This window comes from Oncorhynchus clarkii, chromosome 5 (assembly GCF_045791955.1).
Source record: "Oncorhynchus clarkii lewisi isolate Uvic-CL-2024 chromosome 5, UVic_Ocla_1.0, whole genome shotgun sequence".
NCBI classification, from domain to species: domain Eukaryota; kingdom Metazoa; phylum Chordata; class Actinopteri; order Salmoniformes; family Salmonidae; genus Oncorhynchus; species Oncorhynchus clarkii.
The window spans coordinates 7,909,708-7,927,938 of NC_092151.1; the positions used below are offsets into that span (position 1 = coordinate 7,909,708).

Sequence of the window (18,231 nt, forward strand, 5' to 3'; positions counted from 1 at the left end):
GTGTGTCTATTTGTGTTTGAGAGTCAACTGTGTGTCCACATTTTTTAACATATTTTTTTGTATGTTTCTACATGTTAGTCATTAAACAGACGCTTTAATCCAGAGCTGTTTACGATTGGTTCATTCATCTTAAGATGGCCAGGCGAGACAACCACATCTCAGTTATACTAAGTGTATATTTCCTCAATAAAATAGCTATCAGCTAATAGGAAAAAGTGAACCGTTAGTTCACGAAAGGCAAAAAAAAAAAGGGTGTTACTTTTTAAATTTATTTACATTTTTGGTTGTTCATTTTTGTATGTGAACAATGAATGAATGTATAGAAAAGTATTGTAAACAGTAAAACTACATGATGGGCAGTTGGCCTGATGGAGCCGGTCTCGTTAACCAATCAGATGTTAGTTGCACCCAGGCTTAAATGAGGATGGCAGTTTTCTTTACAGCGTTCAGTTTCAGTCATCGTTTCATTTTAGTTGTGCGAGTTGGTTTTACTCCTATGAACTGCGCAGTTAGCTCACACCTACACCGTCCTTTCACCGGTATTATAAACACACACGTTCACCCAGTAACAAACATATTATACACACACACACACACACACACACACACACACACACACACACACACACACACACACACACACACATTCACCCAGTAACAAACATATTATACACGCACACACACGCTCACCCAGTAACAAACATATTATACACACACACACACACACACACACACACACACACACGTTCACCCAGTAACAAACATATTATACACGCACACACACACACACGCTCACCCAGTAACAAACATATTATACACACACACACACACACACACACGTTCACCCAGTAACAAACATATTATACACACACACACACACACACACACACACACACACACACACACGCTCACCCAGTAACAAACATATTATACACGCACACACACACACACGCTCACCCAGTAACAAACATATTATACACACACACACACACACACACACACACACGCTCACCCAGTAACAAACATATTATACACGCACACACACACACACACACACACACACACACACACGCTCACCCAGTAACAAACATATTATACACACACACACACACACACACACGCTCACCCAGTAACAAACATATTATACACACACACACACACACACGGTAACAAACGTATTACACACACACACACCAAGGCAGGGCATCTTTTCCTCTCAGGGTTTTTGTCGGGATTTGGCATTTTTTTTTATCCTGGTGGTCATGTCCTTTATTAAGGCTCGCCCCAGCCGCTCACCATCGTGCTCCGCGTCATGCAGGAAAGCGAAAAGGTCATTTTCCGTGTTCGCCATTAGTCACACTCTTTCGCCCTCCACTCCGACTCCACATCTAAGCAGTGACCCCCCCCCCCCCCCCCTCGAGGTTCGCGGCCTCTCTACCGAAGACACCGGGGTACAATTCTCCTGCACCTTCTAGCGTATTCTACACCCAATTCAAAGTTGTAGCGAAGATTTCGCTGCTCTGAGGTCAAACGGTGATTAGAGCGAATGATTAGGGTAACATTACAATATTTGACCCACCACTATGATACAGCTGCTTCTCGCAACGTTCATGTTTGTTTACCTTGTGACGAAACGCTCCCAGGACTTCAAGGCATATTCTTTTGATGGCTCGCTGAGGCTCGGGTGGCATTTTGGAAAACCCGCGGTATATGAGAAAGGGTAAATATTGCCCAAAGTCTTTTTCCCGACATAGAATTTTACTTCTTTTACTATAATTTTTTTTATTTTTATTTTTTTATTGTGAGAAAGAAAGTAAGAGAAGAATTGGGAATGCATTCCACCCTCTCTTCTTGGTGAATTTTCTTTTAGGCCACCGTTACATAACATGGGAACATTGCTGGGCGGGTTGGACGGCTAGGGCCTTTCAGATAGAGATAACCAACCACCGGGAATGTCTTACATCCTGTGCCATCTTTCAGAAGCAACATGTATTGATTCTGAAGGACAAATTTGATTAAAATTATATCTTTAGATATAATACGATGTGCCTGTTTCACATCAACCAGTTACTTGTTAATTGAATCTCTCTTTTGTCGCTGATACTTCTTTTTTTTTAAAGACTCTCTGGTTTTTGTAAAAAAAAAAAAAAACTATGACATCACCACGTCTACATGTCATAAATGAAATCTTTCCCGAGCAAATCAACCGCTTGACTGATCACTGGTAGAGTGCATATTTTTTGGGGGGGGGGGCGGGGGGCCTTGCAGACAGAATGCAAAATGTCACCTAACTTCAGTGGACATTTTCGGTTGTGCTTTATCCAATGTGTACTTTTGCGTCTGTATTTCCTGCTCTTGCATATCTGCGCTGGAGAGAGCCGGCCCCGTCAAACTCTAAAGAGTAACAGCAAAAAGCTGGAGCAGCCGACTCCCTGTCCCTCATCTAGTATCGTTTCTTCTGTTACCGACGTACAGTTTGACTTTATTTCTTTGTTGGTCGTTTTCCGAGGGGATATAATTGCATCTCCTGGGCCCAAAGAGGTCACCTAAAAATGGGTCCCCATTATGGAAGCTCGGAGTCACCACAAAGAAAATAAAAGGTCTGCGAATCTAATTGGGCTCCCGGTTACGGCCGTCTAAATACGGAGGTGGAGCGCTGACCTTGACATGCCTGGAGCCAGAGATGAATAGAGACTGGGGGGAGGAGAGAGAGAGAGGGAGGGAGGGAGGGGGAGAGGAAAGGGAGGGGGAGAGAGGGAGGGAGGGGGGAGAGCGAGAGGGAGGGAGGGGAGGGAGGGAGGGGAGAGAGAGAGGGAGGGGGGGGGGGAGGGGAGAGAGGGAGGGGGGAGGGAGGGAGAGGGGAGGGGAGAGAGGGAGGGGGGAGGGAGGGAGAGGGAAGGGAGAGAGGGAGGGGGAGAGAGAGAGGGGGAGGGAGAGAGGGAAGAGAGGGAGGGGGAGAGAGAGGGAGGGGGAGAGAGGGAGGGAGGGGGAGAGCGAGAGGGAAGGGAGGGAGGGAGGGAGAGGGAAGGGAGAGAGGGAGGGAGGGAGGGAGGGAGGAAGGGAGAGGGAAGGGAGGGAGGGAGGGGAAGGGAGAGAGGGAGGGAGGGGAGGGAGAGAGGGAGGGAGGGAGGGAGGGGGAGTGGGAAGGGAGAGAGGGAGGGAGGGACGGGGAGAGGGAAGGGAGGGAGGGGGAGAGAGGGAGGAGAGAGAGAGAGAGGGAAGGAGAGGCTGAATGCAGCCTTTTGTTTGAGCTGAACCAAAGGAGTGGCCAGGATGGGGATGGGATTGTGGGTATAGGAAGAAGAGAGGAGCTGTGACCCCTGTGGCCTTGGTCTTGACGAGTGTAGTGGGAGCCAAAGAGCATCTCTGTTGCTTGTCCCCCGCTATTTCCCCTTCCTCCACCTCCTCCTCTTCTTCTGCCTGCCCTCATCCCTTCCTCCACCTCCTCCTCTTCCTCTGCCTGCCTTCATCCCTTCCTCCACCTCCTCTTCCTCTGTCTGCCCTCATCCCTTCCTCCACCTCCTCCTCTTCCTCTGCCTGCCCTCATCCCTTCCTCCACCTCCACCTCTTCCTCTGCCTGCCCTCATCCCTTCCTCCACCTCTTCCTCTGTCTGCCCTCATCCCTTTCTCCCCGGTTTCCCCATGTCTTGGTTCGGGTTGTTTTTGTCGACGTCCAACAGACGCACGTACACAAAACATCAACTATTCTAAATCACACCGTAGTGTAAACTTTAAAAGATGTTAAAAGTATTGTCGGTTATTTTCACTTCCTCGTTAAAAGCCGGTGTGTGTATAGGTGTACAGATAGCCCTAGCAGTCGACTGTATATGGTAATCCATGGGTCTCTGTGGAGTCGGTTGTTGCATTGCGTTTGACCCTGTATTCGCTTTGCCACAGGTCCCATGTACCGTCTGGAGAGGCAGACGGAGCCCAACGTGCCCGTGGATCTGGACTGCAGCCTCGAGAGCCAGAGCACCCTAGAGTTCTGCCTGGTCAGGGAAAACAGTGAGTATTCTACACCGGTGTGATCTAGGATCAGCTTCACCTTCCCCCAACCGTAGCCCTTAACAATTAGTGACAGAAATTTAAAAAACTGACCCAAGATCAGCATCTAGGGGCACCTTCACCCTACACAGAGGATCCTCCTGGGTAGAGTCAAGACCACTAATGGTCTGAATATCTCTCATCTGAACATATTTTTATAGTCTGTGCTTAACTTTTTCTTCAATGCAAGGTTTCACCTACTCTTGGTTTTGAAAGTAGTCTCTGGTTTTTCTCTTCTCCTCTCTTTCTCTCTCTCTCTCCCACCCCCTCTTTCTCTCTCTCTCTCTCCCACCCCCTCTATCTTGCTCTCTCTCCCACCCCCTCTTTCTCGCTCTCTCTCCCCCTCTTTCTCACTCTCTCTCCCACCCCCTCTTTCTCGCTCTCTTTCCTATCCCCTCTTTCTCTCTCTTTCCTATCCCCTCTTTCTCTCTCTTTCCGACCCCTTCTTTCTCTCTCTTTTCGACCCCCTCTTTCTCTCTCTTTCCCAACCCCTCTTTCTCTCTCTTTCCTACCCCTCTCTCTTTCCTACCCCTCTTTCTCTTTCCTACCCCTCTTTCTCTCTCTTTCCTACCCCTATTTCTCTCTTTCCCACCCCCTTGTTCTCTCTCCCCCCCCCCCCCCCCCCCCTGTTTCTTGCTCTTTCCCACCCCCTGTTTGTCTCTCCGTTCTCTCTGTCAGGCTCCAGAGGAGAGGACAGTTCAGAGGAGGATCCTCCCATGGACATCACCACGGTGCAGGACATGCTGAGTAGCCACCGCTACAAGTCCTTCAAGATCAGCATGATCCACAAGCTCCGCTTCACCACTGATGTACAGCTCGGTAAATACTCCCTACCCACACCCCAACCCTACTACCTCCACCCCACACCCCAACCCTACTACCTCCACCCCACACCCCAACCCTACTACCTCCACCCCACACTGGCCCAAACCTACTACCCCCACCCCACACTGGCCCAACCCTACTACCTCCACCCCACACTGGCCCAAACCTACTACCTCCACCCCACACTGGCCCAACCTTACTACCCCCACCCCACACCCCAACCCTACTACCCCCACCCCACACTGGCCCGACCCTGCTCCCCCCCCACCCCACACTGGCCCGACCCTGCTCTCCCCCCACCCCACACTGGCCCGACCCTGCTCCCCCCCACCCCACACTGGCCCGACCCTGCTCCCCCCCACCCCACACTGGCCCGACCCTGCTCCCCCCCACCCCACACTGGCCCGACCCTGCTGGCCCGACCCCTACCCCACACTGGCCCGACCCTGGTCCCACCACCCCACACTGGCCCGACCCTGCTCCCCCCCACCCCACACTGGCCCAACCCTGGCCCGACCCTACTCCCCCTCCACCCCACACTGGCCCAACCCTGGTGTCCCCCCACCCCACACTGGCCCGACCCTGCTCCCCCCCACCCCACACTGGCCCAACCCTGGCCCGACCCTGGTCCCCCCCCACCCCACACTGGCCCGACCCTGCTCCCCCCCACCCCACACTGGCCCGACCCTGCTCCCCCCCCACCCCACACTGGCCTGACCCTGCTCCACCCCCACCCCACACTGGCCCGACCCTGCTCCCCCCCACCCCACACTGGCCCGACCCTGCTGCTCCCCCCCCACCCCACACTGGCCCGACCCTGCTCCCCCCCACCCCACACTGGCCCGACCCTGCTCCCCCCACACTGGCCCGACCCTGCTCCCCCCCACCCCACACTGGCCCGACCCTGCTCCCCCCCCCACCCCACACTGGCCCGACCCTGGTCCCACCACCCCACACTGGCCCAACCCTGGCCCGACCCTGGTCCCCCCCCACCCCACACTGGCCCGACCCTGCTCCCCCCCACCCCACACTGGCCCGACCCTGCTCCCCCCCCACCCCACACTGGCCCGACCCTGCTCCCCCCCCACCCCACACTGGCCCGACCCTGCTCCCCCCCCACCCCACACTGGCCCGACCCTGCTCCCCCCCCACCCCACACTGGCCCGACCCTGCTACCCCCCCACCCCACACTGGCCCGACCCTGCTCCCCCCCACCCCACACTGGCCCGACCCTGCTCCCCCCCCACCCCACACTGGCCCGACCCTGGTCCCACCACCCCACACTGGCCCAACCCTGGCCCGACCCTACTCCCCCCTCCACCCCACACTGGCCCAACCCTGGCCCGACCCTGGTCCCCCCCCCACCCCACACTGGCCCGACCCTGCCCCCCCCACCCCACACTGGCCCGACCCTGCTCCCCCCCACCCCACACTGGCCCGACCCTGCTCCCCCCCACCCCACACTGGCCCGACCCTGGTCCCACCACCCCACACTGGCCCAACCCTGGCCCGACCCTACTCCCCCCTCCACCCCACACTGGCCCAACCCTGGCCCGACCCTGGTCCCCCCCCACCCCACACTGGCCCACCCATCACACTGGCCCGACCCTGCTCCCCCCCACATCACACTGGCCCGACCCTGCTCCCCCCCCCACCCCACACTGGCCCGACCCTGCTCCCCCCCACCCCACACTGGCCCGACCCCACACTGGCCCGACCCTGCTCCCCCCCACCCCACACTGGCCCGACCCTGCTCCCCCCCACCCCACACTGGCCCGACCCTGCTCTCCATTCTGTCCATTGGAGCCCACAGACAACACGTTGGTCCAGCCTTCCAAGGATTTATAAAAAAAAATAGAGACCTTTTTGACTTGAATGTACATTAAGGTTAAACATCTGGTGATGCTATGAAATGCTGTTTATACCTTAATAGTTTTTTAAGTTGGGTCTCTCTCTGTTTTGAATTAGTCAGGCAGTCGTTTACCTCAGGTTAGGTTTCAGTCGGAGGACGTAGGTACGGCATGAGAAAGAAACTAAATCTCCCCTCCAATCACGTTGCCACAGGTCAGACCAGGGTCACCGGGTCACTTCCTGGAAAGCAGGATCAATCTTGTTGTTTACAACAATCTGCCATGGTAACCTCGGTACCCCCCCCCCCCCACACACTGGCCCGTTGGCTTTGGTAATGAGCGTTAATTCAGACCAGGAGGAGACTCTCTGCGTTCCAAATTGCACCATATTCCCTATTTAGTGTACATCGTTTGACCAGAACCCATAGTGCTCTGGTCAAACGTAGTATACTGTTTTGGGAATATGGTGCCGTTTGGGAAGCGTTGTGTCTCCTCCTGGTCTGACTGATGTCCACGAGCGGGAACATGTCCTCTGTACCGGAGACATGCTCAAACCACACAGTCCTCGTTCACAGTTGTACTTGCGCACTATTTTGGAACTGAGATTTGAGTCAAAATCTCAGTCTTTTCTAGTCGTGAAGTTTTTACATGGTGCATTGGATACTCTGTTACTCTGGTCATAACCAACACAGGGGACAAATACCCTCTACTCTGTTACTCCTATCATAACCAACACATGAGACAAATACCCTCTACTCTGTTACTCTGGTCATAACCAACACGGGACAAATACCCTCTACTCTGTTACTCCTATCATAACCAACACAGGGGACAAATACCCTCTACTCTGTTACTCCTATCATAACCAACACATGGGACAAATACCCTCTACTCTGTTACTCCTATCATAACCAACACAGGGGACAAATACCCTCTACTCTGTTACTCCTATCATAACCAGCACATGGGACAAATACCCTCTACTCTGTTACTCCTATCATAACCAACACAGGGGACAAATACCCTCTACTCTGTTACTCTGGTCATAACCAACACAGGGGACAAATACCCTCTACTCTGTTACTCTATCATAACCAACACAGGGGACAAATACCCTTTACTCTGTTACTCCTATCATAACCAGCACATGGGACAAATACCCTCTACTCTGTTACTCCTATCATAACCAACACAGGGGACAAATACCCTCTACTCTGTTACTCCTATCATAACCAACACAGGGGACAAATACCCTCTACTCTGTTACTCCTATCATAACCAACACATGGGACAAATACCCTCTACTCTGTTACTCCTATCATAACCAACACAGGAGACAAATACCCTCTACTCTGTTACTCCTATCATAACCAACACAGGGGACAAATACCCTCTACTCTGTTACTCTGGTCATAACCAACACAGGGGACAAATACCCTCTACTCTGTTACTCCTATCATAACCAACACAGGGGACAAATACCCTATACTCTGTTACTCTGGTCATAACCAACACATGAGACAAATACCCTCTACTCTGTTACTCCTATCATAACCAACACAGGAGACAAATACCCTCTACTCTGTTACTCCTATCATAACCAACACAGGAGACAAATACCCTCTACTCTGTTACTCTGGTCATAACCAACACAGGGGACAAATACCCTCTACTCTGTTACTCCTATCATAACCAACACAGGAGACAAATACCCTCTACTCTGTTACTCCTATCATAACCAACACAGGAGACAAATACCCTCTACTCTGTTACTCCTATCATAACCAACACAGGAGACAAATACCCTCTACTCTGTTACTCTGGTCATAACCAACACGGGACAAATACCCTCTACTCTGTTACTCCTATCATAACCAACACAGGGGACAAATACCCTCTACTCTGTTACTCTGGTCATAACCAACACATGAGACAAATACCCTCTACTCTGTTACTCTGGTCATAACCAACACATGAGACAAATACCCTCTACTCTGTTACTCCTATCATAACCAACACATGAGACAAATACCCTCTACTCTGTTACTCCTATCATAACCAACACAGGAGACAAATACCCTCTACTCTGTTACTCTGGTCATAACCAACACGGGACAAATACCCTCTACTCTGTTACTCCTATCATAACCAACACGGGACAAATACCCTCTACTCTGTTACTCCTATCATAACCAACACAGGGGACAAATACCATCTACTCTGTTACTCCTATCATAACCAACACAGGAGACAAATACCCTCTACTCTGTTACTCCTATCATAACCAACACGGGACAAATACCCTCTACTCTGTTACTCCTATCATAACCAACACAACAAATACATGTTACTCCTATCATAACCAACACGGGACAAATACCCTGTACTCTGTTACTCCTATCATAACCAACACAGGGGACAAATACCCTCTACTCTGTTACTCTGGTCATAACCAACACAGGAGACAAATACCCTCTACTCTGTTACTCCTATCATAACCAACACAGGAGACAAATAGCCTCTACTCTGTTACTCTGGTCATAACCAACACATGGGACAAATACCCTCTACTTTGTTACTCCTATCATAACCAACACATGGGACAAATACCCTCTACTCTGTTACTCCTATCATAACCAACACAGGAGACAAATACCCTCTACTCTGTTACTCTGGTCATAACCAACACGGGACAAATACCCTCTACTCTGTTACTCCTATCATAACCAACACAGGGGACAAATACCATCTACTCTGTTACTCCTATCATAACCAACACAGGAGACAAATACCCTCTACTCTGTTACTCCTATCATAACCAACACGGGACAAATACCCTCTACTCTGTTACTCCTATCATAACCAACACAACACACTCTGTTACTCCTATCATAACCAACACGGGACAAATACCCTCTACTCTGTTACTCCTATCATAACCAACACGGGACAAATACCCTCTACTCTGTTACTCCTATCATAACCAACACAGGGGACAAATACCCTCTACTCTTAACCTCCCCTCTGTCACTGTCCATCTGTTAACCCCTCTCTGTCACTGTCCACCTGTTAACCCCTCTCTGTCACAGCCAATAGCAAATGGATTAGCATTTCATTGATCTGTGCTTGTAAAGTAGAATGAATAGTAATTCTGATGTTTCAGGTTTGATACGAAAAACTCTACCTGAGGCTTTGCCAACCCATCATTTATTGGCTTTTTTTGGGCAAATGTTTCATATTCAAATGAATTATTTATCTAATTCACAGTGTTACCCATCAGCTGTCAGAAACGTAACGACAACGCCTCGCATTTTCACATATTTTAGATGTTTTTTTTTTTTTTTTTTGCATTCATGCTGATATTATTGAATTGAAACCAGGCTGCCAGCTTTGTGGAGCCTCCTCTCCCTCCCTAGGCTGACAGAGGATGGGTTCTTAAACCAAACGACCTGTCGGATGTTCTCCCCAGTGTTTCTCAGAGATAGGGGGTTTCCTGGGGTTTCAGAGGCGACGGCAGCTAGCAAACACCACGGCTTAACCGCCAACAGATGCGTTCAGCGTGTCAGATTAAACCAAGTTGGAGGAGGGGGGGGCGGGGGGTGGCGGCCCTAAGCCTTGCTGACAAACCATTGAGGGGTTTGTAATGGTTGTGGGGTTTGTCTAACCCATCCTCTGCCTTTAGCGTCATGATGTCTTTTCCAAGAGGGCACTCCGCTCTGACTGTATGATGCCATCGGAGGGATTCTATTACAGTCCAAAGCTCTGAAGAAAAAGGAGAGGTGGAATCATTAGGTCACTTATTTTTGGTACTGTCCATATGTACAGTGCCTTGCGAAAGTATTCGGCCCCCTTGAACTTTGCGACCTTTTGCCACATTTCAGGCTTCAAACATAAAGATATATGTATTTTTTGTGAAGAATCAACAACAAGTTGGACACAATCATGAAGTGGAACGACATTTATTGGATATTTCAAACTTTTTTAACAAATCAAAAACTGAAAAATTGGGCGTGCAAAATTATTCAGCCCCTTTACTTTCAGTGCAGCAAACTCTCTCCAAAAGTTCAGTGAGGATCTCTGAATGATCCAATGTTGACCTAAATGACTAATGATGATAAATACAATCCACCTGTGTGTAATCAAGTCTCCGTATAAATGTACCTGCACTGTGATAGTCTCAGAGGTCCGTTAAAAGCGCAGAGAGCATCATGAAGAACAAGGAACACACCAGGCAGGTCCGAGATACTGTTGTGAAGAAGTTTAAAGCCGGATTTGAATACAAAAATATTTCCCAAGCTTTAAACATCCCAAGGAGCACTGTGCAAGCGATAATATTGAAATGGAAGGAGTATCAGACCACTGCAAATCTACCAAGACCTGGCCGTCCCTCTAAACTTTCAGCTCATACAAGGAGAAGACTGATCAGAGATGCAGCCAAGAGGCCCATGATCACTCTGAATGAACTGCAGAGATCTACAGCTGAGGTGGGAGACTCTGTCCATAGGACAACAATCAATCGTATATTGCACAAATCTGGCCTTTATGGAATAGTGGCAAGAAGAAAGCCATTTCTTAAAGATATCCATAAAAAGTGTTGTTTAAAGTTTGCCACAAGCCACCTGGGAGACACACCAAACATGTGGAAGAAGGTGCTCTGGTCAGATGAAACCAAAATTGAACTTTTTGGCAACAATGCAAAACGTTATGTTTGGCATAAAAGCAATACAGCTGAACACACCATTCCCACTGTCAAACATGGTGGTGGCAGCATCATGGTTTGGGCCTGCTTTTCTTCAGCAGGGACTGGGAAGATGGTTAAAATAGATGGGAAGATGGATGGAGCCAAATACAGGACCATTCTGGAAGAAAACCTGATGGAGTCTGCAAAAGACCTGAGACTGGGACTTAGATTTGTCTTCCAACAAGACAATGATCCAAAACATAAAGCAAAATCTACAATGGAATGGTTCAAAAATAAACATATCCAGGTGTTAGAATGGCCAAGTCAAAGTCGAGAATCTGTGGAAAGAACTGAAAACTGCTGTTCACAAATGCTCTCCATCCAACCTCACTGAGCTCGAGCTGTTTTGCAAGGAGGAATGGGAAAAAAATTCAGTCTCTCGATGTGCAAAACTGATAGAGACATACCCCAAGCGACTTACAGCTGTAATCGCAGCAAAAGGTGGCGCTACAAAGTATTAACTTAAGGGGGCTGAATAATTTTGCACGCCCAATTTTTCAGTTTTTGATTTGTTAAAAAAGTTTGAAATATCCAATAAATGTTGTTCCTCTTCATGATTGTGTCCCACTTGTTGTTGATTCTTCAAAAAAAAAATACAGTTTTATATTTTATTCATTACTTTATGTTTGAAGCCTGAAATGTGGCAAAAGGTCGCAAAGTTCAAGGGGGCCGAATACTTTCGCAAGGCACTGTAGCTTGTTTCTGGTCGCAGGTTCAGGAATGGCTGAAGGATTGCAACATTTACCTGGAGCTAACTCTGCAAATAGCACTGCTGGTTAACTTGAAAACCCATAGTCAATCGACCAATAATATAAAAACAATACTCTTTGTAAATGAACGATTTGAACATTTTCACTATTTGTAGAAACTATATATTTTTTTATTTAACCTTTATTTAACCAGGTAGGCTAGTTGAGAACAAGTTCTCATTTATAACTGCGACCTGGCCAAGATAAAGCATAGCAGTGTGAACAGACAACAACACAGAGTTACACATGGAGTAAACAATAAACAAGTCAATAACACAGTAGGGAAAAAAAGGAGTCTATATACATTGTGTGCAAAAGGCATGAGGAGGTAGGCGAATAATTACAATTTTAGCAGATTAACACTGGAGTGATAAATGATCATGTGCAGGTAGAGATACTGGTGTGCAGAAAAGTAAATAAATAAAAACAGTATGGGGATGAGGTAGGTAAATTGGGTGGGCTATTTACCGATGGACTATGTACAGCTGCAGCGATCGGTTAGCTGCTCAGATAGCAGATGTTTAAAGTTGGTGAGGGAGATAAGTCTCCAACTTCAACGATTTTTGCAATACGTTCCAGTAACAGGCAGCAGAGAACTGGAAGGAAAGGCGGCCTAATGAGGTGTTGGCTTTAGGAATGATCAGTGAGATACACCTGCTGGAGCGCGTGCTATGGGTGGGTGTTGCCATCGTGACCAGTGAACTGAGATAAGGCAGAGCTTTACCTAGCATGGACTTGTAGATGACCTGGAGCCAGTTGGTCTGGCGACGAATATGTAGCGAGGGCCTTTGAGAATATAAAGGTTCAGAACAGCACAGTTGATATTGGCAAATAGAATTTCAGAACTGGATGGGAGGGGTTTGATGGGAACTGAAGGATGGGACTGGATGGTGTTCAGAGATAGATGGGAGGGTTTGATGGGAACTGAAGGATGGGACTGGATGGTGTTCAGAGATAGATGGGAGGGGTTTGATGGGAACTGAAGGATGGGACTGGATGGTGTTCAGAGATAGATGGGAGGGGTTGAGTGGAGTCGAAGGATGGGACTGGATGGTGTTCAGAACTGGATGGGAGGGGTTTGATGGGAACTGAAGGATGGGACTAAAAACAAACAAAAGATAACTAATGTAAAATATACTGTGTCTGTAAAATGTATATAATATGTATAATCTGGAAGTAGAAGCCCAAGTGTTGTTGTCCATTAGTTTACTCCAATTAGGGGAGGGATGGTAGGGTTAGGGGAACATAATAAAGACGGGAAATATATTTTAAAAATGGTTAAAAAAAGACATCTAAATATATACAGTTGAAGTCTGAAGTTTACATACATTTAGGTTAGTGTCATTAAAACTCGTTTTTCAACCACTCCACAAACTTCTTGTTAACAAACTATAGTTTTGGCAAGTCAGTTAGGACATCTACTTTGTGCATGACACAAGTCATTTTTCCAACAATTGTTTACAGACAGATTATTTCACTTATAATTCACTGTATCACAATTCCAGTAGGTCAGAAGTTTACATACATTAAATTGGCTGTGCCTTTAAACAGCTTGGAAAATTCCATAAAATGATGTCATGGCTTTAGAAGCTTCTGATAGGCTAATTGACATCATTTGAGTCAATTGGAGGTGTACCTTCGAACTCAGTGCCTCTTTGCTTGACATCATTGGAAAATCAAAAGAAATCAGCCAAGACCTCAGAAAAAAATTGTGGACCTCCACAAGTCTGGTTCATCCTTGGGAGCAATTTCCAAATGCCTGAAGGTACCACATTCATCTGTACAAACAATAGTACGCAAGTATAAACACCATGGGACCACGCAGCCGTCATACCGCTCATAAAGGAGACGCGTTCTGTCTCCTAGAGATGAATGTACTTGGGTGCGAGAAGTGCAAATCAATCCCAGAACAACAGCAAAGGACCTTGTGAAGATGCTGAAGGAAACAGGTACAAAAGTATCTATATCCACAGTAAAACGAGCCCTATATCAACATAACCTGAAAGGCCGCTCAGCAAGGAAGAAGCCACTGCTCCAAAACCACCATATAAAAGCCAGACTACGGTTTGCAACTGCAAATGGGAACAAAGATCATACTTTTTAGAGAAATATCCTCTGGTCTGATGAAACAAAAATAGAACTGTTTGGCCATAATGACCACCATTATGTTTGGAGGAAAAAGGGGGAGAGTTGCAAGCCGAAATGGACAATGACCCCAAGCATACTCCGAAGTTGTGGCAAAATGACTTAAGGACAACAAAGTCAAGGTATTGGAGTGGCCATCACAAAGCCCTGACCTCAATCCCATAGAAAATGTGTGGGCAGAACTGAAAAAGCATGAGGAGGCCTACAAACCTGACTCAGTTACACCAGCTCTGTCAGGAGGAATGGGCCAACATTCTTACATTCCACAACTTATTGTGGGAAGCTTGTGGAAGGCTACCCGAAACGTTTGACCCAAGTTAAACAATTTTAAAGGTAATGCTACCAAATACTAATTGATTGTATGTTAACTTCTGACCCACTGGGAATGCGATGAAAGAAATAAAAGCTGAAATAAATCACTCTACTATTATTCTGACATTTCACATTCTTAAAATAAAGTGATGATCCTTACTGACCTAAGACAGGGAATTTTTACTAGGATTTAATGTCAGGAATTGTGAAAAACTGAGTTTAAATGTATTTGACTAAAGTGTATGTAAACTTCCAACTTCAACTGTGTATATATATAGATATATATATATGGGGGATTGGAAATGATCCAAACAATTACATTGATAGAAGCCATTATCTATCTGCAGTATTAAAGCTGAACCCCCCCCCCCCCCCCCCCCCCCCCCCCCCAACAAGAAAAAAATGGAATCAGGAGAGACATTTAGGATGGAAAGTGGATGGGCAGTGTCCTGTGTTGCTAGCTAGTGGTACAAACTGATGTTACTTAATGTCAACACCGGGACGGAAAGTCCAGATTCACGGAGGCAGGAATGTCCCCGTGTCCCATAGCTCTAGGATTTATGTGGATTGAGCCAGAGGCATTAGTACCAGACAGTGTGCACAAGTCTGCAAAATCTCTGTCTGTGTGTGCTTGTATCTGGACACTGTCAAATGTGGGAGGGGCCGCGGCATGCCAAATCAAATGTTATTGGTCACATACACATGGTTAGCAGATGTTATTGCGAGTGTAGTGAAATGCTTATGCTTCTAGATCCCAACAGTGCAGTAATATATCTAACAGGTAATATCCATAACAAATTCCACAACAAAACCTAATACACACAATCTAGTGAAGGAATGGGATGAGAAAATATAAGTATAAAATATATAGCTGAGCAGTGACAGAGAGGCTAAGATGCAATAGATAGTATAGAATATATAGTGTAGGATGCAGTATACAATACAGATATATGAGATGAGTAATGCAAGATATGTAAACAAGTGGCTAGTGATCCATGTATTAAAGTGGCCAATGATATCAAGTCTGTAGGTAGGCAGCCGCCTCTCTGTGCTAGTGATGGCTGTTTAACAATCTGATGGCCTTTTCCCCCAAATGACAACCTCCGTAACAGAATACTCTGCCCTGCGTCACTGCTGGGGTCCACCTCCACCCAGAGAGCCCAGCTCTGGGCTTCTTCCTAATTGATGCAAATGAGAAAAGATGGTGGCGGCATCCATGCAATGCTGCTGGTTTAATAAAGCTTGTTAACCGCGGTGAGGGAAATGAATGGGCCGAATTACCGGGGCGGTTATTGGAAAAGTGTCGTCTCTCGTTACAGTTTGGAACAACTCACTCACAGATGGTCGGCGGTCCTCTCTTCTCCTCCTATAAGAGAATGGGCTGATGGCCCTGGAAGGCAGTTATAGAGGAGATCGGGAGGGGGTGGACGGTCATGTAAGACAGGGGGGTCTGGGGGTGCCAGCCCCCCATCTTAATTTTTCTAATAACCCTCAATGGTGATGCTCAATCTGCCCCCTTCACATACCATTAGGCGAGGCCTCTGTCACGGAATTGGATTAGGGCTTGTTATAGCAACCAATTCCATGTGGCCAAGGAAAAATAGGGTGGCAATTTAATAACCATTATCATCAATACAAGTGACTGAGTCCATATTACATCAGTGGCTGTGATGTATAGAGTGGAAGTGAGAATAGGGTCTGCCGGGATCCTTCTGATTCCCCTTTAGTGGTGATCTGTAATTGTCAATCCTGTAGAGCAGAAGAGGGAAAAAAAGAAAAAAAAAATCTTTAATCAGATATTTTATCCGGGTAATTAATGTCATTTGCCTAAGATGTATACACTTAGGATGACACACTATTTACCAACGTGGAACTTGCACATGAACATAAAAAAAAAACATTTGGGAGGGGGGTGCCATGTACACCGAAACGCAACACTTTTCGAATTTGAATCCGTCAAAATGACTAATTTTGGCATTTTGAATTGAGGCAATGGAAGAGGCACTAGTGGCCTCGAATGCCTTACCTCTAAAATACACATTTTTACAGAATACTCAACAGAACTCAACCTTATAGAGACGAATAAGGGGTGAAGGGTAGCGACAATGATGACAGACAAAAAACAGACTTCCTCCATCAAAGCAGTCCCATTTGTCTCCCAGTACTCCATGTTGTCTCCCAGTACTCCATGTTGTCTCCCAGTACTCCATGTTGTCTCCCAGTACTCCATGTTGTCTCCCAGTACTCCATGTTGTCTCCCAGTACTCCATGTTGTCTCCCAGTACTCCATGTTGTCTCCCAGTACTCCATGTCGTCTCCCAGTACTCCATGTTGACTCCATGTTGTCTCCCAGTACTCCATGTTGTCTCCCAGTACTCCATGTTTTCTCCATGTACTCCATGTTTACTCCATGTTGTCTCCCAGTACTCCATGTTGTCTCCCAGTACTCCATGTTGTCTCTCAGTACTCCATGTTGTCTCCCAGTACTCCATGTTGTCTCCCAGTACTCCATGTTGTCTCCCAGTACTCCATTTTGTCTCCCAGTACTCCATGTTGTCTCCCAGTACTCCATGTTGTCTCCCAGTACTCCATTTTGTCTCCCAGTACTCCATGTTGTCTCCCAGTACTCCATGTTGTCTCCCAGTACTCCATGTTGTCTCCCAGTACTCCATGTTGTCTCCCAGTACTCCATGTTGACTCCATGTTGACTCCCAGTACTCCATGTTGACTCCCAGTACTCCATGTTGACTCCCAGTACTCCATGTTGTCTCCCAGTACTCCATGTTTTCTCCCAGTACTCCATGTGGCTGCGATTGGGCCTGCGTCCCAAAATGGCACCCCTATTCACTAATAGTGGCCAAAAGTAGTGCACTAAATGGGGAATAGGAAGCCATTTGAGACGTGTTACAGGATCTTTCTGTTTCCTGTGGAATGTTGACCATCGTTTGATTGACAGCCGGAATCATATTTTTGTTTCCTGTGGAATGTTGGCCATCGTTTGATTGACAGCCGGAATCATCTTTCTGCCCTTTTGCCTGCAGTCCCTCACATTAACCGCTCTGATTGACAGCCGGGTTCCAGGGTTCTTTCTGGATATTAATGGGCGTGGCATGGGCGTGACAATGGGTGCTGGAGTTCAGATAATTTTTGAGGCCCCTCCTCCCTCCTCATCTTGGCAGTGTATATATTTAAGGAAATGTCCTGCAATTGTACATATTCTGCCATGGCTAATGCTGTGTTTTTTTTTGCTCAAACATAATAATAATCAGTACTGATAAACTCATTGTTTTGGGAATTTTCAGTTCTCCCTGACTATCTAGCTTTTATTTTTGGTGATTGTTAAAATAAATAGATCCATGATTTTTTCTACATTGTTTATCTTGTTTAGTCGTTTACGTTTAACACTGAAAGCGTTTTTTCCCAATGTATTTTCAGTGTGGCCTGCCCAAGGATTTCAATGCCGAACAAATCCATGGGTTCATCTCTCCGCCCCCCTTTTGCCTCACATTAACCGCTCTGATTGACAGCTGACACATCTGTCATAGACCATAGGCCCCACTCTCTT

At 47.3% G+C, this 18,231-nt stretch overlaps 1 protein-coding gene across 1 annotated transcript in view; it reads left to right on the forward strand.

The window, feature by feature from the left end:
- Positions 1-18,231, forward strand: part of LOC139408286 (MAPK associated protein 1) — a 174,192-nt gene that overhangs the window by 116,276 nt on the left and 39,685 nt on the right. The window contains exons 8-9 of the mRNA XM_071151996.1: positions 3,898-4,005; positions 4,723-4,863. Of these exons, the coding sequence (XP_071008097.1) occupies positions 3,898-4,005; positions 4,723-4,863 (249 nt within the window). The remainder of the gene's footprint in view (positions 1-3,897; positions 4,006-4,722; positions 4,864-18,231) is intronic.